This window comes from Panthera uncia, assembly GCF_023721935.1.
Source record: "Panthera uncia isolate 11264 chromosome A3 unlocalized genomic scaffold, Puncia_PCG_1.0 HiC_scaffold_11, whole genome shotgun sequence".
NCBI classification, from domain to species: Eukaryota; Metazoa; Chordata; class Mammalia; order Carnivora; family Felidae; genus Panthera; species Panthera uncia.
In genome coordinates this window covers 43,423,222-43,448,281 of record NW_026057578.1, presented here as the reverse complement: position 1 = coordinate 43,448,281, position 25,060 = coordinate 43,423,222, and the positions used below count along the sequence as shown (strand labels likewise).

General features: G+C 45.2%; 1 protein-coding gene across 2 annotated transcripts in view; it reads right to left on the bottom strand.

Annotated features, from left to right (window-relative positions):
• SLC24A3 (solute carrier family 24 member 3) overlaps positions 1–25,060 on the bottom strand; it is a 480,576-nt gene that overhangs the window by 393,634 nt on the left and 61,882 nt on the right. For both annotated transcript variants that reach the window (XM_049651202.1, XM_049651201.1), the window contains exon 2: positions 23,685–23,813. In XM_049651202.1, the coding sequence (XP_049507159.1) occupies positions 23,685–23,813 (129 nt within the window). The remainder of the gene's footprint in view (positions 1–23,684; positions 23,814–25,060) is intronic.

Below are 25,060 nucleotides of genomic sequence, written 5' to 3'. Positions count from 1 at the left end.
CAAATGGGCTTTCCCCAATCCTAGATTCCAAGCAAGTTAACAAGAATTACCAGAATGGGATTCCATTACCCAGTTGGTTTGGGAAACATGAGCTTAAACAAATTCAAACAAGTTTTTCTACAGTTCTCTGAAGCTTTGATGGGAATGTGTATTCGGTCTCTCCAAGAATATGCTGCCATGTTTCCTCAACTTAGGGGATCATGGAAGCTCATGCCCTTAGTTTTGTTTCCCAAACAGGCCAGACTATTGCGAAATGGGACACGATTTCAGTATGTGCCATGCAAGGGTTAACTTTGTGTTTTCTTTAAGTTAGATCAATGGATCCTAGAGCAGGAGAATGGACAACTGAAGCCAATTCCTCATCAACAGCCCTGCCCTCTACTGCAGCCAGCAATTTCTCCTTCCAGCTCTGGACCGCCGTGATGCTGGGGTCTCATGTGCTACAAAGACAGTCATGCTGTCCCTTCACTCATTCATCAAATATCCAACCAGAGCCTACACTATGCCAAGGCCTGTTCTAGGCCCAGGGGGCAGAGCAGAAGCTGCTTGATCAAGGCCTGCCCCCAGGAGGTGTCTTGGGTGAATATTCTTGTGCAAAGTGCCTCACAAACAAGACTTTTGTTTTGTTTTGTTTTGTTTTACTGAGGTACTATCCTTTCTCATATCTGGAAGCTCTTCATCTACATGAGGACAAATTTTATGTCTCCTCACAATAAAATTATTCCATTTTAGCGGTAGGAGGAACTTTAAAGATCTTCCAGTCTACTCCATGTGTTTCACAGACAAAGAATCAGGAGCTCAAAGGAGAGTGACAAGTGACTGAGCATTTATTGTCCACGTGATATACCACAAAGAGTAGGTGCAATTACAAATATTATCTCATTTACTCTTTGTAACAACACAGTGATATAATTCATATCCCCATCTTGAGATAAGGGAACTGAAGTTCCCATCTATAATGAATGGAAAAACGGACCAAACTCTAGTTTATAGTTACCAGTTGCTGTACTAAACCATCTTGTAAATCTTTCTCCACATTTTGTTCCAGAACCCCGTGGCCTTCCCCAAACCACCCCAACCAAAATCCTCACCAAGACAGAGAACAGCCAGAGCTTGAAGAAGACTCAGGAGGCCTCCAGTCCTTGGAAGACCCAGATCTCTCTCTCTCTCTCTCTCTCTCTCTCTCTCTCTCTCTCTTTCTCTCTCTCTCTCTCACACACACACACGCGCGCGCACACACACACACACACACACACACACACCAAAAAAGCTCAGTGAATGGTCAAGGAGAAATGCCTCTGCTGGCACAAATGCTACACGTGTTGCATGAGACCCTTTTTAACCCCACCAGTCAAACATAGACGTGCCGGGGCAAACAGCCAAGCAAGGCCAATGATGGAGGTCCAAGCAAGAACAGCAGTGCCACCAAGTAAGGGCTTGGCACCCACTCTCAGCACATTGTGTAACTCTTGACAAATCCCTTACCCTCCCCTGTGGTTCAGGTGCCTCCATCAGATATTCTGGCTACCCAGAATTCTGAAAATGAGTTCAAAGAGGTTAGAAACTGGAAGAAGACTCCATAAATGGCTTTCAGAATTATACCGGAAAAGCAACCACCTTTCATATCTTCTCATGAAAAAGGCAGTGTTCAGAACTTCCTAAGAAAAAAGGGGTGTAATGACAAGACTGAGTAACAGAATGCCAAGGAAACTAACCTTGGGGGCGGGGGGGAGGGATGCGCACACACGCGCGCACACACACACACACACACACACCCATATTTCGATCATGGCTGGGAAAAGGTGACATCCACGAGCCACTAACCCCATGGGCTGGTAAGGCCATCCCTCCCAGGCTTCATTCCCCAGCAACATGACAGCCCACAGCAGTCTCAAACCACCACACATACACACCCCACCCCCCGAGGGAGAGCTGCTCTCATCCCACACAGGTCTTCTGTGAACAAATATTCCAAGAAGCCAAAACAGGAAGAGTTAAATTTAGAAACACAACCGTCATGTTGCATTCAAGAAGGAAAAAGCAAAGTAACTCAACAGGTCGTGAAATTCAGATGGGGCGCAAATATCCTGGTCTGAGTTTTCAGGGTGTGGAGGGTTTAAGATGCCAAGGCTTTGAGGATGCCTAAGACTAGGCTTTTCAGCACTCTGGCCTCTCCTTCAGCTTTTGTTTGGTGGATTAGCATTCTCTAAGAAGCATTTCCACCATCCACCCCATAAAATCATTTGCCACTGGCTTTTAGCTAAGGGATTTTCATATTCATGGTCTCTTGAGAAAAACTATATGGGAGAAAACGTGGAAGCTGATGGTCAACCTCTATGTCCCTGCCTGGCTGACAGCCCACCTTACCATGGGACATGGGGGTCAACCAGACCATTCAGGGGAGCCAGATGATGGAGAAGACAAGGCAGAAAGCTCTTACGGCTTTAAAGGGATTTCTGTCTATTGTCTTTGTCACAGGCCAGCATAAGTGGCTACCTCTGGTCCTCCTCACACTGTCCTTAAAGATGAATACACTAAAAAACCTGAACTCTGCAGAATTTGAGAACAGAATAACTAAAGCTGCTACTAATTGAGCCCTGACTCAGTTCCAGGCATGAGGTTACAGTCAAGGCACAGCTATTAATTAAATAATTACCCTAACAACAGCTAACAATTACCATGCACTAATTATACGATAGGGCATCCTTACAACCATCTTATGAGCAAGGAGGTGAATCCAGGGCACGTGGGGCTAAAGCTCACACAATTTGGTGGACCTCTTCATGGAAAATCAGACCAAATTATGAATAAAAATAAGATAGAAGGTCTTAGAAGGGCTCTTGCAAGTGAGGAGCCCTGAGGCTCCCACTTCCTGGGAAATCTGTTCTGGCAGTGAGGCAGTTATCAGCATGATCTGCTTTGAAAGATGAGGAAACTGAGAAGTTACACAAATTGCCTCAGAGGATCTCCACAGCCAGTCACTGAGCCAGGTGGCCTAAAGGCCATTATACCATTTCTGGAGAAGGGAAAAGAAGATCTTTATTGTCTGAGAAACTTGACCATCTTTTGCTAAATTTGTAAAACTTGATTCATGTTTTCGAAGCCCTAATTTTTAAAGAGAAATGAAGACAGAAATATTGGTCTCTTTTTAGGTTAACTGGTTTTAAAACCTGCTCTACAGTGACACTATATTCACATGAAATGGAAAAAAAAAAAAAAAAAGAAGTCAACCCCCAGGACAGAAGTGGTCCTGTACCCCAGGACCCTCTGACCTGGAGATAAAGCCACCCAGGCCCGCTTGATGCATTTGTGAAATTTGGGCCAGCTCTGAGGTTGTTTTAACACACAGCCTGTCCTATTTGTCCAGGTGACTGATAATAGAGACAAGAACCAAGATCAGGGATGCCCCTCCTATCACACACAGGTCTTTTTTCTTCCTTGAAACATGGTGGGGGCTGGGGGGTGGTAACCTCCTTTTGTTGCAAACACTCATGCTAGTCTTTAAAAATGGTCATTTCCGGGGCGCCTGGGTGGCGCAGTCGGTTAAGCGTCCGACTTCAGCCAGGTCATGATCTCACGGTCCGTGAGTTCGAGCCCCGCGTCAGGCTCTGGGCTGATGGCTCGGAGCCTGGAGCCTGTTTCCGATTCTGTGTCTCCCTCTCTCTCTGCCCCTCCCCCGTTCATGCTCTGTCTCTCTCTGTCCCAAAAATAAATAAAAAACGTTGAAAAAAAAAAAAAGAAAAAAAAAATTTTAAAATGGTCATTTCCTTTCCTGGAGCTCATAGGAGAGAGAGCCCTCCCACATTTCCTTCAACCTATGATCTCCTTTCCCAAAGGGAGACAGCTGTGGGTGCACTGAGAAAGACCACTGCCCGAGGTCAGAAGATATGGGCTCGTTCTCTGGTTCTACTACCTGTTAAAATATGACAGCCTGGATGGGTCATTTAACTGCTGGCTCTAAGTTTCCCTGCCTGAAAACTCAGGGTGATGAGAATGTTAATTAACCACAGCAAGGAACTGAAAACCAGCCACATATGTATTCCTAGGGAATGGCAACACAGCCTTAACAATGGAAAAAAAGACAGTAGTTAAAATGAATGGATCAGCACATGCATACACACAGATCTCAAAAATACAGGAGAGGGAAAAACACTGCAGAATATCATTATAGCCAAATAACACTCATGTGAATTTGAAATCACAAGAAAAAACAATGTTATTGTTTGCTCACACAAATACATGAAGTGGAAACACTAACCACAGGCCAACCATGCCCAAAATAAGGATGATGATTGCTTCTGAAGGTAGAAGACCTGAGAAAGCATATAAAAAAGAATGTTGACTTGATCTGCAATGTTATATTCTGATAAAGAGGAAAAGAGTAGAAGCAAATAAAAATATCAACACTCATTAATTCAAACAGTAAATACACTGAAGTCTGTTATATTTTCCCTTACAGTTTTCTGTATTAATCTTTTGTTATTTCGAAGTAAATTGTTGGGGAAAAAAAACATTCATTCATTCATTCATTCAATCAATCAATCATTCGTTCAACAAAGATTTAACATCAATAAATATTTGAGATGCAACTACCATGTTCTGGGTATTATGTAGACCCTGGGGATACAATAGTGAGCAAAACAGCCCCAGTGCCTGTCCACACAGGGTTTAGCTCCTGCAGGCAAAGACTATTACTTGTGGAAATCATGTGTCAACTTGACATTCATGCCTGACATTCGATGTAGAGGGGAGCGAGGTGCTGGGAAGGAACACTTGGGTGTGGTTGGATTTTAACTCCAACTCGGCAGCCATCCCTGGGTGCTCAAGGAACACCTGACTCACGAGCATGTCCAAATTAAGAAAACTTGCAGGCAGAGCACTTAGCCCAGCCCTGACTCCAAGTAGACACTTGACCTCGTCTCTGGAAAGAACCTATGGATTTAAATCCTAGCTGAGGAATTAATGGGTTTATATCTGAAAATGGGTTTGCATTAGGTGAGTTTGCCTCTGAAATAATTATACTGTTATCTAATAGCTGAGCATGGATGGCAAAAGGTCCAACTCTTCACATGTTGTTCAAACACAGTGACACAAGACAGTTTTAAGAGTTGGTCCAGAAGGTAACCAGGATGGTGAGGCGGTCTCCAAACCATGTCATATGAAGAGGGGATGGGGAGAAGGAAGCTAAAAAAAACTGAAGATATGGAAGTCTGAACAAGGAAGACCTTAATATTTGACCTTAAAGGGAAGCCACGGGGAAAAGGAATTGGATTTCTTTTATAGAAGTCAGAATAACTAGGGCTGCCTGGGTGGCTCAGTCAGTTAAGCATCTGACTCTTAATTTCAGCTTGGGTCATGATCTCAGGGTCTGTGAGTTCAAGCCCCACATTAGGCTCTGCACTGGCAGTGTGGAGCCTCCTTGGGATTCTCTCTGCCCCTTCCTCCTGCTCGCTCTCTCTCTCTCTCTCTCTCTCTCTCTAAATAAATAAATAAATAAACATTTAAAAATTCTTTAAAAAATAATAAAAGAAGTCAGAATGACTAAAAGGAAGATCACTGGTTCAGCCCAAGGAAGACAATTTTAATAATTCTAGTTGCCCCAGGGAATAAAAGGCCTCTTATAAGGAGGTGGGGGAGAAGGTCCCTACCACTGAGGATATCCAAGGACACAAAAAAAGACCACTTTCAGGAGATGCCATAAACAGAACCTGGGCATTATACCAGGTGCTGGGCCACATGGTTTTTTAGAGTCTCTGAGTGTCCAGAGCTTAGGACTCTCACTTATGGTGTTCTGAGAAGATAAGACAGCCACACAGGTGTGCTGCTCCTGCATGACCCAGTAATCATTTGCAAATCTCGCAGTAGTACCTTCTGGTTTTGTAACACCTTTGCAGATTTTTCAAAGCTCTCTCATGTGCATTTTCACATTTCTCCAAAGAAGAAATGGTGGAGCCATTCCCAGGCCAAAGGAGGCGAAGTGCGGAGGAAAAGTGAGAGGAAAGAGCCCTGACTGGCCACCCAGTGACCAGCCCTCATGAGACCAAAACACTGGAGGAAACCCTGGGTGCTCACTGCCACACCCCCCTGACCTGCTACCTCCCTAGGAAGAGGTCATGACAATGAAGCAAGTAAGGTGTGCCGAGTGAGCCACAGAAGCCCAGAGCTTCCCACTGCTGCTGCCCCTGCTGCTTGTAGCCAGACCTAAAGCAGGCCCTCAGTCCCCAACCTGCTGAGGTTGAAGCGGCTGGAAACCTCATACCGCCTCCAGGCCACCAAGCTGGCAGCAAGCTGGAGACTCCTGAGAATCCGAGAAGCATGCCCACTCTTGTCTCTTCTCCCCAGATACCGATTTCCTGGGGAGCAAGAAGTGAGTCACCACACTGGATGAAAGATGTGAGTGAACACTGAAGATCCTCTACTCCCCCAGGACCTCTTTGGCAATGCAGCCATGAGTGTATGAGTGTACCAGTCACCATGGCTGCATAACAAACCAGCCCAAACTGGCAGCCCCAAACAGCAACGATCACTTATTGTTTTTGTCTATATGGTTCTGGGAGTGACTGGGCTCAGTTAGACAGTTCTCACTCAGGAGGCCATTTGGTTGCAGTCTGATGGTGGCCGGGACTGGACTCATGCAGAGGGTGTCTTCACTCACACGTCTGGGTGTTGATGTTGGCTATCAGCAATCGGACAGGACCCTGGCTGGGGCTGTTAGCAGAAGCACTTATAAGGGTCTCCATGAGGCCCATGCTTCCTCTCAGCACAGTGGCCCGGTTCCAAGAGCAACTATCCCAAGGGAGAGAGCTGAGTGGAAGCTGTATTGCCTTTTACGACCCAGTTCTGGAAGCCACACAACTTCTGCCATAGTCTATCTGTTAAAAGTGAGTCATGAAGGCAGCCAGACTTAGAGGAGGAGAATGAGAGCCTATCCCCTACCCAGAGAAATACCAAAACACTTGTGGTAATGTTTTAAAACACTGTAAGGTACAATCCTTCCTCCTGGGCTAAAAACTACATCCCATAGCCTTCAAGGGATCTGAAAGCGTCCAATTACAGGTGGGAATTACCTCCCAATGTGCCAGGCTTTGGGCTGAAGAATATCATTCAGTTGGATGTGTTTTTTTCTGGAAGCCTTTGTAAGTCCCACATTTGGGGGTGGGAGGTTCTAGAAACATGAAAGCATGTAGGACCTAAATACCAGGGCTACATAGTTCCCTACTTTAAAGATGTCAAGTCACTTTGAAAGATGATTTGGTGTGACATATAAACTCCATTTAACACAAGATAGAGCCCCTGAGGGATTAAAAAATTACCTGAGGGGGCGCCTGGGTGGCGCAGTCGGTTAAGCGTCCAACTTCAGCTCAGGTCACGATCTTGCAGTCCGTGAGTTCGAGCCCTGCGTCGGGCTCTGGGCTGGTGGCTCAGAGCCTGGAGCCTCCTTCCGATTCTGTGTCTCCCTCTCTCTCTGCCCCTCCCCCGTTCATGCTCTGTTTCTCTCTGTCTCAAAAATAAATAAACGTTAAAAAAAATTTTTTTAAAAATTACCTGAGGATATGGATACCTTTTCTTTTGAGTCTGGAGCCAGAAAACCCAGTGTATTCCCCTAAAACAATACACGTGCTAGAGACTAAAGTATGGGCCACATGTTTGTAGTGACACCACGTTTCCCAATTTCTATTCAGGGTTTCAACTGAGTCTTGTCCAAAAATAATATAAAAGCAGGGAGGGGGACAAACCATAAAAGACTCTTAAATATAGAGAACAAACTGAGGGTTGCTGGAGGGATTTGAGGTGGGGGGGGGATGGGCTAACTGGGCAAGGGGCATGAAGGAGGGCACTTGTTGGGATGAGCACTGGGTGTTATATATAGGAGATGAATCACTGGATTCTACTCCTGAAATCATCATTGCACTATATGCTAACTAACTTGTAAATTTTAAAAAATTAATAAATGAAAAAATGAAAGAAAAAAAAAACTGAGTCTTTTCTGTGGATTTACAGAAGTTCCAGGCCCCAGGCCCCAGCAACACTGGTAGAAATAACTCTTTTACTTTAATTGACTTCAAAATAAAAAGATCTGCCTGGTGGGCAAAAGCTCTGTTTTCTTGCAGAAGGAGCTCAGGCAGGATTTTCTTGGTGTTCCTCTTTTTTCGATTTTGACATGTTCTGAGCTTCCCTGGGGTCCCCGGAAGTCTAACACGTGCACGGAGGCAATCGAAGATGAATGAGGAAGGGAAGGCATGTTTCCTGGTTTTCGTGAGAGCCTTCTGCCCTAGGACCCTGGCCTGGAAAGCATTCTCGGTTCATCCAGCCTAAGCCTGCTGCTTGCAGCACCAGGGCTTGGTGAGCAGTCGGCACTTGTACAAACACATTATGACACAGTGAAAACCAATGGGGTGAGTCTGAGTGCCAGTGCCTAACAAGACAAACCTGTGCACGCAGAGGAAGTGCAAAGTGCCATCACGAGCCCTTCCTGGTTCAGGAGGAGCTTTCTAACTTGTTTTACAACATGAAACCGCTTCGTTGGAAAGAAGCAGTCAGTGTTTGGCAATCATAGCCGGCGCCCCACTCACCTTCCCTCTTCTTAGCACTTGGGTGCACAGAGGCCCAACTTTCAGCTGCCGGCACCTGCACCCCTTCAGCCAGGTACTGTCTCTAGTCATGGATGCCGCTCTGTCTGAATGAGGGGCAGGCTGGGAATGCTAGTGCATTCCCTGGGAGTGGCCCTCAACTGATGACTGCTGGGAACTGGTGTATACATAACCCGGCTCCCTCACCCTTGGGGGGGAGGGGTCAAAGGTATCTTCTATACCCTGTTGTCCCCAATGGTAACTGGCTGACATGTCAGACATCCTCCCTCTCTCTCTTCCTTACTCCCTACTGGTGTTTCCTGGGATTACCTCCCAGATAAATTCCATGGACCCAAACCCTTGTCTCAGCGTGTGCTTCTAAGAGAACCAGAACTGACTCAAGGTACTTGATGGCTACAACATGAAATTAATGATCACCAAGGGTATTCTTCATTGTACAAGTTGTTTGTGTACCTCAACTACCTACTCCAAATCAACTTGTGTGTCAGGAACTGCAGACAAGCAGACATGGAACACAAACAAATGAAGACCTGTGCCAACAAAAGGTTCTGCTTGGAGAGAACTTGTTCGGGAAAATGAGGATCTCCTCCATTCCAAAGACATGACTCCCTCGCACATGCGCGCACGTGCGCGCGCGCGTGCACACACACACACACACACACACACACAGTTCCCACTTTAATGCAAAGCTAGTCCTCTTCCCCAAATAGGCATCTAGTTCCCAGTGAGATGCTTGGAGAGAGAATGTCCTTTTCTCTCTGATGCTGTTTGTGATGAGGAGCATGCCCAGCTCCAGCAGGAAAGAATGCCACACAGGCCTCCATGAAGCAGCTTCCACAGCAGAATGCACATGGCTGTTTACTCAATAAATCAGACTGTTTTCTCCATCTTCACAGCTCTGCTTCTCCCACTTCTTTTTGTAACTGAATAACTGAATTCCAGTACTGCATCCAGAGAGCTTATAAGGCCTTAAGGATGAGGGAGATCACCCCTTCCAACCCCTCCCCCTTCCCTTCCTACAATCAGAGCACTTCTGGCTCCAGTCCATGGTTCTGCTCTGGGGCGGGGGGGCGGGGGGGAGTGAGAGGTGGCATTAGGGATGACTGGCCCTTGTCTATAACTAACCCCAGGTCAACCAAAGCTCTTACCAATTTGCCAGACATCACAAAGGTCTCTTTGAAAGTGGATCCAATTTATTTTTTTTCATAATTGTTATTTTTTAAATTTTTTCTCTGATAGAGAGTGTGTGTGCATGAGTAGTGGAGAGGGGCAGAAGGCAGGAGAGAGAGAATCTTAAGCAGTCTCCATGCTCAGCATGGAGCCCAACACAGAGCTTGATCCCACAACCCTGGGATCAGGACCAGAGCTGAAATCAAGAGTCGTCCAGGATGCTCACTTGACTGAGCCACCCAGGTGTCCCTAAATAAGTTTCTAAAAGAAGTGACCAAAATCTGTAAGGCATTTCCTAGAGAGAAATATACCCAACATATTAAGATTTACATGGAAAGTTTGTCATGTGTATGTGTAATCTACATATATACATGTTTACCAACATGTGTAAACGTGTGTGTGCTTGCATATAGTAAAGGATGTATCTATACACAAAAACATGAATGAATCTCAAAAACAGTGTGCTTTAACAAGGAAGTCTTACATCAAAGAGTACATATTTTATGATTCCTGGATATAAAGTTCTAGAATAAGCATCAACTAATCTATGGTGACAGAAATCAAAAGAGTGGTTATGTGAGGGGTGGGCCAGGGGTTTCTAGAGAAGGGGCATGAAGGAACTTCCTGGGATGATGTATGCCCTAGATGTTGATAGAGATTGGGAGCACTACTGTATGCATATGTCAGAACTCACTGATGGGACACTTAAGACGCATGCACTTCATTGTGTATAAACATTACCCAAAAAGAAGGATAAACAAACAATAAACTCTAGTTAATGATATGCATGCTAAACTATGGGAGAGGGAATGTATTTATTTCTGCAAATTGTTTTGAAATCCACTAAATTAAACAGGAGAGGGGTGCCTGGGTGGCCCAGTCAGCTGAGCATCTGACTCTTAATTTCAGCTCAGGTCATAATCTTATGGCTGTCGGGTTCAAGCCCCATGTCGGCTTTGTGCCGAAGGTAAGGATCCTGCTTGGGATTCTATCTTCCCCTCTCTCTCTCTCTCTGCCCCTCACTTGCACGCACCCATACATGGTTTCCCTCTCTCTCAAAATAAATTAAAAAAACATTTGAAACAGGGCAGATTGATGGATGGATACAGGGCTGGCTAGATGAACAAATCTGTGAGAAAGCCAGTAGAGTCAAATGTGAATTACAGAACCTAGGTCCTGAGTCTAAGTTCACTGTAAAATCCCTTCAATTTTTCTGTATGTTTGCAAATTTTTATAATAAAATGCTGGAGTGAAAACAAAAGTACCTGAAAGTAGAATTCTTGAGCCTGGATGGGGGAGAGGGGATACAAACTCATAAATAAACAGCACATGAAACTGTGGCATTGAAAAGACAGTAATTCTAGATTTACAATGAGTAGATTTACTACTGAGAGTCTGTGTACCCTCAGCAACCACCAAGCGCCATTCATCCTGGGCCCCAGGCAAGGGAACACCTTTTTGTGAGCCACAAACACAAATGATTCCTGCAAAGGGGCCAATGTTCTGCATGAAACTAGCATCAATGGATAAAAACACTGGACAGAGGGATGGGTACAGCTGTGTTGATTTTTCTTCCTTTAAATTCAGCATTAAACTATAATTTAACTTAATAAATTGGTCTAGTACTTGTGGTTAAAATGGCACAGGCAGGGGAGGAACTGTTTCTGGAATATGGAAGGATCATTATCCATGGAACACAGGTCACCTCTTTTCAAATGACCTGACAAAGTTACGTCCAAAGGGCAGACGTGCAGGGTGAACATGGGCAAAATCGAGCACAGAACAATCCCAGCTTCTTTCCCACCTTCTCACTGCCCTTCACTGCCTCTTCTTTTATCCGTCAATATCCATTCTGGACAGCCAACCTCGCACACTCCATCTACTAAGACCAAAATTCCCATTACCAGTGATTTTTCTATGGATTTTCCCAGGACATTTCAACAAGAATTCAGGTAAGTGTAATTCCCATTTCCCAAGAAAGACCCACTGGGAGGGCTGAGGTTGATGCTGACAGGCTGTTCATGTGCCAACATGTAAGGTTTGACAATTAAGCACATTTTTACTTTTGGGGGCACCTGGGTGGCTCAGTTGGTTGAACGTCCAACTTCAGCTCAGGTCATGATTTCACAGCTCATAAGTTTGAGCCCCACAATCCAGTTCTGTGCTGACAGCTCAGAGCCTGGAGCCTGCTTTGAATTCTGTGTCTCCATTTCTCTCTGCTCCTCCCCCACTTGTTCGTTCTCTCTCTCTCTCTCTCTCTCTCTCTCTCTCTCTCACACACACACACACACACACACACACACACACGGATAAATGTTAAAAAAAATGTTTTTAAAGAATATTTTTACTTTCCACCTACATATTACAGGCATGTTTCAGAGATGTTGTGGGTTCAATTCCAGACCACTGGGATAAAGCAAATGTCTCAGTAAAGTGAGTCACATGAATGTTTTGGTTTCCCAGTGCACACAAAAGCTATGTTTACACTCTGTTGCAGTCTATTAAGTGTGCAATAGCATTATGCCAAAAAAAAATGTGTGAAACTTAATTAAAAATACTTAAAATGCTAACCATCATCTGAGCTTTCAGTGAGCTGTAATCACCCGTCACAATAAATATAATAAGAATTCCAAAAGTTTGAAATAGTGTGAGAATTACCAAAATGTGACTGACAGACACAAAGTGAGTGAATGTCATTGGGAAAATGGTGCCTATAGATTTGCCCATCCTAGGATTGCCATAAACTTCCAATTTGTAAAAAGAAAATGCAGTATCTGTGAAGTAAGATAAACCAAAGTGCAGTAAAATGAGGTGTACCTGTGTAATATTAGTATGTCACATCTGTTTACTTTCCTCCTATAGAAATCTCCATACCCTAATCAACACCCTAATCAATAACCACAATCTCTTGTGCATAACTAATTGAGGCCCTGCTTATGAAACCCCTTAGCACACAGTGGGTGCTCAAAATATGGGCATCCATTCACACATTGAACATCTGCTGTGTGCTGCTCTACAATCTTTATTCCATTGATTCTTCATGGCAACCCTTTAGATTTGTACCATGAATTATCCCACTTCTCAGGGGAAGAAACCAAGGCTTTGAGAGTTTAAATGACTGGTCCATGATCCTACAGCCCATAGGTATCAAAACAGGACTCCTCTCCAGGTCTGTGGAACCCTGGTCCACATCCCTACCTCTTCCCAGAAGTACTTTATAAAACATGGCTACCCCTTATCTCTTTTTTCTCTCAATAGTCCAAGGCAGGGTGGGAACTCTGAATGCCTATTTAGTGACTGAGGTAATAGACGCTTAAGTGAGTCCAGCCTGACTACACAGACCCCAGTCCTATGCTCCTTCTAGAGTGGCCTGTCCCCAGTACTCTGCATCCTGTTTCTTCCCTTTCTCGGCTAAGTACCCCTAATCCCAACAGCATGGACACTGGATGAGCCCTGAGGCTCCGTGCAGTCTCAGGGCTAGGAAGCCAGGCTGGGCTTTGTGCAGAAAGGCCTTGGCAGGGATGGACAAGCCACTGGGCTGGGCTCATGTCTATTTTGTTCTGAGTCCGCTTCTAAAAAAAGCTGCTAATCTTTAATTCAGGGATTTTATTGTTCTATTATAGAAATTTTAGCCAAACTAATGGCTTAAACTATATCAGGAACCTCAGAAGCGCCAATATGAAAGTCCAGACATGTACTTATTTAACCTTACTCTCCAAGGTGGAATGTGAACTTTGTCATGGGCATAGATAGGGCCTAACCCAGTAAATTCAGACTGGGGGTGGCCATCAGCCCACAGGCCATGGGGAGCCCCCACGTAGGAGGAAGCAATAGGCTGGCTGCCTGATGCCCAAGTATGCAGTCTGTGGAAGGCACACTCAGTGCACTAACTCAGATATGCCCTCCCCATAGTCCTCAGCCACACTGCCTGATTACTCCACATAGCCTGTTTTTAAAAGTCTGAGGCCCAGAGGAGCTGCCATGAGCCTCTGAGGAGAGACGCCCTGACTGGGCCTCATCCTACCCTAAAGCTCCCAGAGTCTACCCCAGACCTGAGCATGTCCCAGTGAGGTCAGGATCGAAGTGCCCACTGAGATCATGATGGGAGAGACAAGTGCTCAGCAACCACCCAAGGTCTAAAACACAAGAGGAAATCCCCTGAAAAGCAAGGCAGGAACACTCCCCCCCGACCCTGATAGACACACATTTTAAAATACAGCTAGGTGAAACTCCATCCTGGTGTTTCTCAGGGGAAGAAGTCTTAGAAACAAAACCCAAGGACTGTCCCCCCATGATGGAGTCTGTGTGGCTCACAAGGAATGCCAGTTCTCTTCCTCTGGACCAGCTTTCCAGAGCTGGCTGGTGCATGGAGGCAGGTGGCCTCAGGCCACGGTCTCAGCCCTGACTGCACCCTGGCATCACTGAGGAGCTCTCAAGCCATTGAAGCCTGGTTTTCAGTCCCAGAGACTTGAGTTGTGTTGGTGTGGAGTGGGGCCTGATTGAAAATCTCCCCAGGGGACTCCAGGGAACTAAGCCAGGGCTCCTCGCACTCAAGTGCACCTAACAAGCCCCAGGAGTACTTGTGAAGACCCAGATGGCAGGGCCCACTTCCCAGAGGCTCTGGCGAAGCAGACCTCAGGTGGGGCCCAGGAACAAGCATTTCTGACAAGCTCCCAGGGCTGCTGCCGGTCGGCTTCGCTTTGAGAACCATTAAGTTACCTGTATGAGAACAGGGTAGTGTCCTCCTGCTGACCTCGATTTGCAGGTGTGATTTCAGGCAGACTCCACACGCACACAAAGTGAGGGGACATGGCCCAGCCCTGTGGCCAGAGGCAGGAAAAGTCGAGACGTGCAAGGACTAGTCCTTACTCTACTACCAACCAGAGGTGGATGCTGGACATGCCACCCTTCGTACCCCCTTTCATGCCCCTAGACCTCAGTCCTGGCTTCAACTGTACAATGAGGCTATCTGTGGCACAAGATCATTTTGAAATGTGTAATTCAAGAAAAAAGTCCACAGATCACCTGGGGTGTGCTGCGGCACCACCAAGGAATAGGGAGCAGGTAAGAATGAACTCCCATAGAGCTGGAGATGGGGCCAGGGCCACATTTGCTCCCTGGCCTCAAGGAAGAAGTGGATGCCACTGTCACTATCAAGAGGCCACATAGGTGCAGCCAAGGGGTACACCAGGGCCAGGAGGTGACTAACCCTTGAGCTGACCCCAAGGCAGGTAGGTGTTCCTGGCCACCCCATTCCAATGCCCGTGGCCTCTACACACAGGTGAGCTCACTTCTCACTACTCTGGTGGTACCTGCAAGGTAAGCCCTGGGGATACCACACTCCCCAGCAACCAGCCCCTCATGGATGCTTCATCCTCTGACCCAAAAGGGAAGCAATTCCAGGTGTAAGGAAGATTGCATTAGTCCACACCAGTGGTTTTCAAGCATTTTTATGGGAGTGAACATTACCTCTTCTACTTTAAACAGATCCCTACAATATGGACAGACAACATTAAAGGTTCTTGACTGTGTATCTATGTGTGGGAGAGAAAGCAGTAAAGTAAAACTCACAGACCCCTGCAGCCCAGGGGTGTCATGTTAAATATTAAAAATATTTAACATGACACTAGTTTTAATATGGCACAGGCACCATCTTGGGGAAGGGTCAGGGAGAGGGGGGATTTTTTCTTGTCTTAACCTCCCCTCCAGGCCACATCAGGTGCCAGTCCCAGGGCCTAGAGCAGGGTGTAGCAGCAAACATTCCTATGAAGGACCACAGAGTAAATACTTTAGGCTTTGCAGGACCTATGGTCTGTGTTGCAACTACTCAGCTCTGCCTTCATATAGCAAAGGCAGCCACAGACAACACATAGATGGATGTGTATGTCTGTGTTCTAATAAAACTTTATTTACAAAAACAGTCAACAGACCAGATTTGGCCAAGGGCCATGGTTTGCTGAGCCTTGGCTTGAGGAAAAATGTTTGGAATCAAGAATCCCTAAGCTTCTTTCCACATTTATGACTATGAATTCTCAATTCTTTAACTCAACTTGCCTTGCTCTCAGTCTAATTTATCTGCAAACAATACAGTCATTCCTCACTTTCAAATATTTTTTGTTCCAAGATCCAAACATGTTCCAATAAGCTAGTGAATGTAAAACTGCTTTGAAGGTCTAAAGTCCTGCGCAAATAGGCAGGCCCACAAAAGCATCTAAGAGCAGAGCTTATCATCCTTCACCTGTGTTTTGGGAAGATTCTAGGTACCACTGACTGGATTAGTCTGCCCAGGCTGCTTTTAAAGAACAAGGCTGTTAAGAATGTCTCAAGACATAAGTCCTAAAGGGATCATGTAGCTAGAAGAAATGAATAGCATCTGGCCCTTTCCTCCCAGAGCTGGAGACTTCTAAGCCCTTCATTAGTGTGAAGTAGAAAATCCTATACTCCTTATCTTATCCTATGTGTCTATACAGTGGCCTATGAGGCCAGAACATGGCATTAGTCAGAAGTCTCCTAGTTAATCTCTGGACATGTCTCCTTCGCACAGCTCTAAGAATGTTGCACTGTGGCCAAACTATACTCAATAAGCTATCCATCCTTAAAACAGTCTTCATGATCCCACCATGTCCTAATGGGCCTCAGAGTGGCAAAATCCTTATAAATGACTGCCATCACTCTGCCTTCCATTGTATTTCTGGTAACAAAGACAATGTGGCCACAATTTAATGAACATGTACAGACTGAGGTTCCAGCTGTTCACATAGCTCACTTCACTGCATGATTACAACTCTGTAAAGTGGGTGTCTTAATTTGCATTTTGCAAATGGTGGAAATGAGGTTCAAAGAATTTAAGAAACTCACCTGGCATCTCACAGGCTGAAAGTGATGGATTTGAGATTTAGGGTTTACTCTGGAACTTAAACTCTTACATTATTGCCAATGATTCATGTATCAAATGTTCATCATTTTTCCTAGGGTTCTTGTATTTACAAAGAAGAAATGCAATTTGCAATTAGGCACAACTGGGACCATTCCTACCTGACTTGTGACCCTCCCAAGGTGAAGAGAGAGTTGAATTATGTCACCTTGAGCAAGTAAGAATCATGAAGGTTAAACCAAGACCTAAGTTCACCTCAGAAGATGTCAGTCTGGTTTAGGATTTTGATGTAGAGGGAGAATACTGCTCTTGTAAACAGATAAAAAGAAACAAGTTCGGGGGGAAGGGGGGAATAATGTAGCAGAGACTAGCTAGCTGTTCACCAGGTCTGCTGTCTCTTATTCAAGGGCATTCTGCTAGCATACAAATCCCAGCCTCCCTTGAAGTGAGAAGTTGTCCTGTGACTGAGCCTTGACAAATGGAATGTGAGCAGGAGTGAGGATCTCACACTCAGCTATGCACAAATCTCCATGCTTTTTGCCTCTTAAAGCAGAGAAGCACAACCACCTTGGAAACCAAGTGTGAGGATGAGAAAGCTTCGAAATGGAAGGCTTCAGAGTCCATGGACCACCTCTTAAAACAGGGCCCCCAAAGACCAGAACCTTCCACAAGAAAGAAAAAAACTGCTTTTGTGTTAAACTCCCAAAGCTAGACTTCTTTGTTACAGCAGCTACTATTACCCTGTCTAACTAATCCAGTAAAGAATCTGACACAAATTAAAGAGCAGATCACAATAAGTGTCTAACTTGTGGCACTTAAGAATGTCAACAGCTATTTTTTGAATCATTATGAAAATTACAAATGCAGAGGGAAGCTGGTGAAAGTTCAGTAAGCGAGTATAATAAAGTATAGATTTTAAGACTTAAAAAAAAACAAACCCTTAGCTCTTTCCTGGGTTCAATCCCAGGGATAAAACACTGGGACAACTGAAGTTTGTCATTTTTAGTACTGTGGATGTATTTGGTTAAATAAAACATATTATTAAAGTAAATTTCACCTGTTTCTGTTTACCTTTTTAATGTAGCCACTAGAAAATTTAAACCCCCATCTGTAGCTTGCATTCTAATTCCACAGGACAGTGCTACTCTAAATCATGCAAATGTCAGGCTTTCCACCTGATCACCAGTATGTTTGCAGTATCTATGTATGACAGTTGGGGGAGGGGCTCTCCTCTGCTTCTGACAAGTGCATTCACCCACTCACCCACTCTGGATATTTTTTTCTTCATGTAAGAGATAAGAGATGTGGCCTTTTGACGCTTCGTAGATTAGTCATGCCCAACCCTGTGTCCTGTGGTTTCAGACCAACTGGCCTTTTTTTTTTTTTAAGTTTTTATTTAAATTCCAGTTAGTGAACATATAGTGTGTAATACTAGTTTCAGGTGTACAATATAGTGATTCAACACTTCTATACAACACCTGGGGCCCATCATGACAAGTGCCCTCCTTAATCCCCATCACCTACTTCACCCATCCCCCCACCCACCTGCTTAGACCAACTGGCCTTGATGTTATGGTTTAAAGTCAAAAAACAGTAGGACCCTGGGGCACCTGGGTGGCTCAGTCGGGTAAGCATTCAACTTTGGCTCAGGTCATGATCTCACGACTCAGGAGTTCAAGCCCCATGTCAGGCTCTGTGCTGACAGCTCAGAGCTTCAAGCCTGTTTCCCTCCCCTGCTCACACTGTCTCTCTCTCAAAAATAAACATTAAAAAAAATTTTAAAGGAAACAGTAGGACCCCAACACTTAACTTTGTCTGTGACCTGCGGCCTGAACTAGTCTGTGTTGCCTGTCAATCTGGGGCCATACTCACCCCTTGTATTTATTCCATATTGCTTCCCTTTTATGGACCTCTGACTTCCCTCCTCTATTACAATTCACATTTGGCTCTCAGATCATGTAGTTTCTGGCCATTTCAGTAGACCCCTGATTCAGTAAACCCTCCTGGCATGCCCCATAGGTACCTACAACACAGGCCTGGGGTGTCTTTCCCATCTTCAGGGACCTTAGACCCAATTAAGCCAGGCAGAGAGAGGGAGATGAGCCCTGTATCAAAAGAACATCCGGTGATCTCAGAACGAAGCCCATGCCAAAGGCTATCATTTTAAATAGCTTCTTTCTTCCAAAGTTTATTTGAAGGAGGCACTCAGGAAAAGCTTATTTCCTTAAAACATCAAAGACCTAAAAACCAAAAGATGACAGATTCTTCTGGAGACAGACTGCAAAGTGTATAAATAAAAATCTGCAAAGTGCACAAATAAAAATGACAAAGAGTTCATTTCTGCCACAGTTGTCCACCACTCTCAATATTACATTTAGCTAACTTAATTTTCCATGGATAAAATTTATTCAAAGTTAAATTTCACTTAATAGGTCATCTGAGTAAACAGTTTCAAGTGTTATTTGCCAAAAAACAATATGTTTCCAGGCTCTAGATGAAATCGGCAGTGTCAGTGTTTAAGAAAACAACCTTAAAAATTCACAGAGGACTGGAATAATTGCAGAAAAATTGGAGCCAGAGCTTAGTCGTTTTCATGCAGTTCTGAAGGTAAAAACAAAATTACCAATTTCCACCAAAATCATGTCTTGGAGTAGCGGGTGGGGGGGATAATGCCATTTAAAAATAAATTCCAAAATATTGCAAAAAAAATGCATCTTTAAAGTGGCAGCTGTCATATGAAAACTGTGCCATCTCTGTGCTGTCACACCAACCAAAGAGAGCGCTGACACTGTAACAGGCACCCTGCATCCTGGTCTTTCCCTGGGCAGTGTTCTGGGTACAGGGTTTCCAGAGGAAGGAAGAAGGAGAGGGACAGGGAGAGGGGGCAGGAGAGGGGTAGAGGAGAAGAGGAAAGGGGAATGAGGGTCAAAGGAGGGGGTATGACAAGCAATTCTGCAAATGCAAAGAAGTTATTCAGGGCAGTGGAGCAGGGCAGCTTGGGGTGGAAGTTTTCATGAATCTCTCGTCTTGAAACTTCATGCAACTATTGGATCTGTACAGTGGAAGGGATAGAAAGGATAAACTAGTTGCAGATCTATTTCATAGATAAGGAAACTGACATCTGAGAAAGCAAACTAGCCCCATATCCTGAACAGAGACTATAAGGTCATTCCATCTCCAAACTCTGAACCTACTTACTCTAATGGCACCTGAGGCTAAGGGTTCCAAGAACACAGTCTGAGAAGCCCAGTGACATCACAAATTCTGCTAGATGTACTTTATGACAACAGCCAAATTAACTCCTGCCTGTGACCCTGGCACCATTACTCACTTGGCCATGGCAAATGCTGGCACCCCAAACACTCAGGTCCCCGAGTAAATAAGTGCCCCTCTGAGCACAGAGGGAACCCCAATGCATCATCTTTGGAAGTACATTCTCGCTCCGTGGACATCATAACAAAGAGGAAGGAAAGCTGGTCCAGAAACACAGGGCTCACTTCCTAGCCCTACATTTAAGGCTTTTGAGAGCAGGGTGCCTGGGTGGCTCAGTAGGTTAAGCGGCTGACTTTGACTCAGGTCATGATCTCATGGTTTTTGAGTCCGAGCCCCACGTCGGGCTCTGTGCTGACAGCTCAGAGCCTGCTTTGGATTCTGTGTTTCCCTCTTTCTCTGTCCCTCCCCTGCTCGTGTTCTCTCTCTCAAAAAAATAAATAAACATTAAAAAAAAATTTTTAAGACTCTTGAGAGCAGACACTAAGCATTCAACCAGTGCATGCAATATTCTCTGCATACAGGGCTACTCTGACCTCTTAAGGAAACCAGGGCAACTGGGCCTTGGCTCACTCTAGCTCAGTCCTCCCCTCCCATAGTGAGTTAGAGACAGAGAAGATGAAAACTACTAAATTTTCCAAACCAGGATCTTATGAGTGCTTTAGCTCATAAAGCATTTTCATGCATTTTTGCATGAAATACCTGTTCCATCAAGACTGAGAAGCAGACCTCCAACAGCATTCTGGAAAGAGCACCAAGGCTACCGGGGGGCATGTGTGTCCGTGGTCATGGTTTGGCCACGTTCTTGTAGAAACAGAGCATTCCTCAGAGGCGCTGTGCTCATTACCATGGCAAGATCTTTCAAGCTTGTCTGTATTAGAAGATGGTGCTAGGACATCTCAGCCCCACTGGCTGACTGCTCGGACTTGGGCCACCTGAGGCAACAGCCTGTTGACAGAACCAGATGGACCGTATGTGCCCATTCCTGTGAGGAGTGGCTGGAGAAGGTAGTTCCATGACCCACTTGTAATGGAGGGATGGTTGCCCCCAGCAGAGAGTGAGAAATACACGAGTGAGCTCCCACTACAGAACTACCACCACACACAGGGCACTAAGCTGTTCTTATTACTTCATTACCAATTCTCACAGCAGTCATGAAAGGTCAGAATGATTATCTCCATTTCTCAGAGAAGCAGACAGATGCTTAGAAAGCCTATTTCTCCCAAAGCCCAGAGCTTCTAAGCTGGGATTCAAATGCAGGTTGAGTAGGACTCCAAAACCCAGGAAGAGATTGAGCTCTCAAATCTACATGTCCACTTTATCTCCTTGAGGTGCTTCCAATTAAGCCCGGAAGATGAGGAGATGTTCAAAAACAAATGGAAGTTCTAGATCTGCCTGTCCAATAGAACTTTCTGTGGTGATGGAAATATGTTATGATCTGTGCTCTCCAATACGGTAGCCACAAGCCACACTCAGCTATTGGGTATTTGACATGTAGCTAGTGCAGCTGAGAATCTGAATTTTTAATGTATTTAATTTGAATTTAAGTCACCACTGAGTGTCCATATTGGACAGCACAGTTAGAGACATTCTGTAGCGGAAATATTCAGCAAACAGAATGGTCACCGCAGGCTTGGTGAAGAACGGAGGCTCCAGGCAGGCCCTTGATGTATCAGGACTTAAAAAGATCCCTCCTTGTTTCAGGAATGACCACTTTCCCTGTAAATTTGGCTCGGAGTCAAGGGCTCCGAAAATCAAGCCCAGTTCCCATAGCACACAAATGAAGAAATCGAGAATATTCCTTTTGGGTCTTTATTCTTTCTGGACTGCCTCTAAGCAGCATTATGAGCTCTTGTTCAGTCCTCCTGCTGCCCTCTAGAAGCCCTTCCTTCTCTCTCCCCCTATGCCCTCCTTGCCAACACCAGCAGCAGGTGCTGGGCTTGTGCTCTTTTTAAAAACCTGGGCATGTTTTCTACCTGGAACTGAGTCATTTCCTCTCTTGCAATGCCTTTTAATGTGTTTATTCTTCTACACATGCCACTCTGAGAAAGACACTTCTTGACACAGTGAGCATACTCTATGCCACTCACAGAGACAAAACCACCTCCCTCAACACACATCCCTCAACAGGGAACAGAAGCCCTCCATCACCACTGGCCCAGAGCATGGTGGCTGAACCCAACCTGGAGCCAGTCACTGTATTATGTGACTCCATTCTTTCCTATACCAAAGGTGACGACTGGCCTCCATAATGCTGTATTTCCTGTCTTGACATCCCAACCACCATCAGCCTCTTAGCTCCAGAAAGATGTTGAAAAATGCTTGGCTACAATGCCAGATCAGTAACCAGGGTTCTTGGCACATCTCTCTACAAACGGCTCTACAAAGGCTCTGTCTGCTGTGTGTGGCACTCGAACCCGTCACATCCATTTTCACTTCTAGCTCACATAGCAACTATGTGCTTCACTAACCTTCAAGAGTGTTCCTTCAGAGCATTTAATAATAGCCATGGTGACCCTTGAATTTTCCAGCTTGAGGAATATAGATTATGTAGTGCTGAGGGCTATTGTGGGTTTTTTTTGGGGGGAGAGGGGTGGCTGGTAATCTATTTTTAATTCCTTCCTGCTCTGCTTGGAAAGTGACTGTTAAAATTCTCAGTATGGTGGTGAAGGACACCCCTACCCACCTTCCCAAAAAAGAGCAGGCACACAACTTCACAGAACACCTTCTGTTCTCAAAGGTCTAAGGTTCTTTGGGCTGCACTGAAGACTGTTTATATCTTTCCAGCATGACACTAAAAATAAGACTGGTTTTTGGATGTGGGATCAACATTTGGTTGAGCTCCTGAACCCTCAGAGGGGGCACACATGGGGCCCATGTCCCCATCAAGCAAAGAAAAGAGGTCCCAGAGAGTTGAGAAGTCCAAGTCAGGATTGGCAAAGAAGAGCTGCAGGCCTAATACATCCCCATGCCTGTTTTGTACAGTCTGCGAGCTAAGAATGGTTTTTAAATGTGTAAAGGGTTATAAAAGGGTATTTTAAAAAGCAAAAACTTTAGACACGGTATATGGCCTACAAAGACTGAAATATTTACTGTCTGGCCATTTGTCAGACAAGTTTGCTGACCCCTGGTCGGAACTAGCAAGGACCTCAACCACCTAGAGGGTGCTTGACATTTCCTGAGATTCGGTGAGCTGAGTTCTGACAATTCCAAGTCCCCCTCACTCATGTTGTGTTTGTTTTCCTTTTACGTTCAGTAACACTGGAAATAGAATGTTCCATATCTTTCTGAGGAAAAACACAACAGGTATCAAATATAATAGCTTATAAATGAATATTCACTTCTTCCAAAAAGACCAACAACATAGGTAAGGATCTGGTTCAATCTCGGTGTCTTTATTGTGACATAAAGAAGGCTCCTGCTTAAAAACCAGCCAGAGAGAATTCCAGGGATCAAAGCAATGATGACCACAGAACATCCTCACTCATCCTGTTCCAGACTTAGTTTCCCACTTGAGAGCACCAGCGTCCACCTTTGATATCAGCATCACTGATGGTGACTTACCTTGTCGCCCATGCCCTAGAAAAAGAATACAGAGGTAGAATCACAGCTGAATGGTCCCGGGATCTCACCTTTCAGTTTCTTAGATGCCTGCTCTAAATGTCCCTAAGAACGTCTGGATTCGAACTCAAAGGGAAAAAAGCATGGCATCCAGCCCTTCCTCAGACACAACCAGAAAAAATGGCAGCCACTGCCCACAGCAAAGCTGTTACTATTACCTGGTTCAGTGCAGTTCTTGCTGCTCCGGAGTCCTGCATCTTCTGAAGTCAGAGTATCGTTCACCTGCATTAACTTCCTCCCCACCGTCCATTGTCTGTCTTCCCCTAGGAGGTCCATGAAGTCGAGGTCTGGAGAGAAAAAGGTTACCACACATCATTAACAGTCGGGTTTTAGCCTTTACCAATGCTGCATGTCCAGTGTCTTGATCAGCTATCATTTGCTCACTGATGAGCCTATACACCCCACCCTGGCCCTTATTGTACTTCATCCATGCTGCCTCTAACTGCCTGCGGGCTTCCTCTAGTGGCTGGATCCTGCTGGGCCCAAGAGAGGCAGCCCTCAGCCACTAACCAGTAGGGAGTGTATAACTAACTACCTCACCGCTCCAATGGGATGACTATTAGGTATGTATTCTTTCTCAACTGGGAATATGCTCCAGTTGTCTACAGGGTAACTCTGCTGATAAAGCACAATTTATTAACTGCTGTCCTTCCTTGCCTTAATTCCTCACTCCCAGTAACATGCTGATAATGTTTAACAACCAACTCTCCAGGGAAAGAAAGGTCCTGTTTTATAGCCATTGGCCAATTTCCGTAGTGTAAATATTCTCATCATGGCCAATTTCAACACGACCAACATGACCTCACTGAACACAGATTTGAAAAGAGATGGGTACAATTCAGTTCTTAAGTCAGCATGACTGTCTCTATCCCACCAGCATCTACTCCCCTACCAGTATTTCCTTGAGCCACTTCTCAAATAAAGCTACTGCAACTGAACACTTCCCCAGGATCTGCTTCTGGAGGGTTGTCCAAGATAGGGCACCATGTTGATGTCCCCAGGGTCTAGGCCAGTGAATACACAGATGAAAGCACAGATGTGAAAACAGTGAACCACTGAATGCGTGATGGGATGAGCAGGCTAATAGTGTTGAGGCCTCCAGCCGACATGACTATAGGAACCAACGTGCCAGGAGAAAGGATGGATGATGAAGGGCACATCAGAGGGGAGAATGGAGCACGTTTTGTTAAAGACTTGTTGAGCTTGAAGTGTCTGTGGAACATGGAAAGGGAGGTAAGCTGCCTGTATGCATGTGGGTGGGGATACCTCAGGGGAAAGAGCTAAGCAACAGAGAGCATCTAGAGAGTCATAAGCAAACAGGGAAGAGTATGAGACATGATGTCTGGGGCCTTCTGGAAGGGGGAGGGAAGAGAAGAGAAGAGAAGAGAAGAGAAGGGAAGGGAAGGGAAGGGAAGGGAAGGGAAGGGAACGGAACGGAAGGGAAGGGAACGGAAGGGAAGGGAAGGGAAGAGAAGAGGGAAGAGAAGAGAGAAGAGAAGAGAAGAGAAGAGAAGAGAAGAGAAGAGAAGAGAAG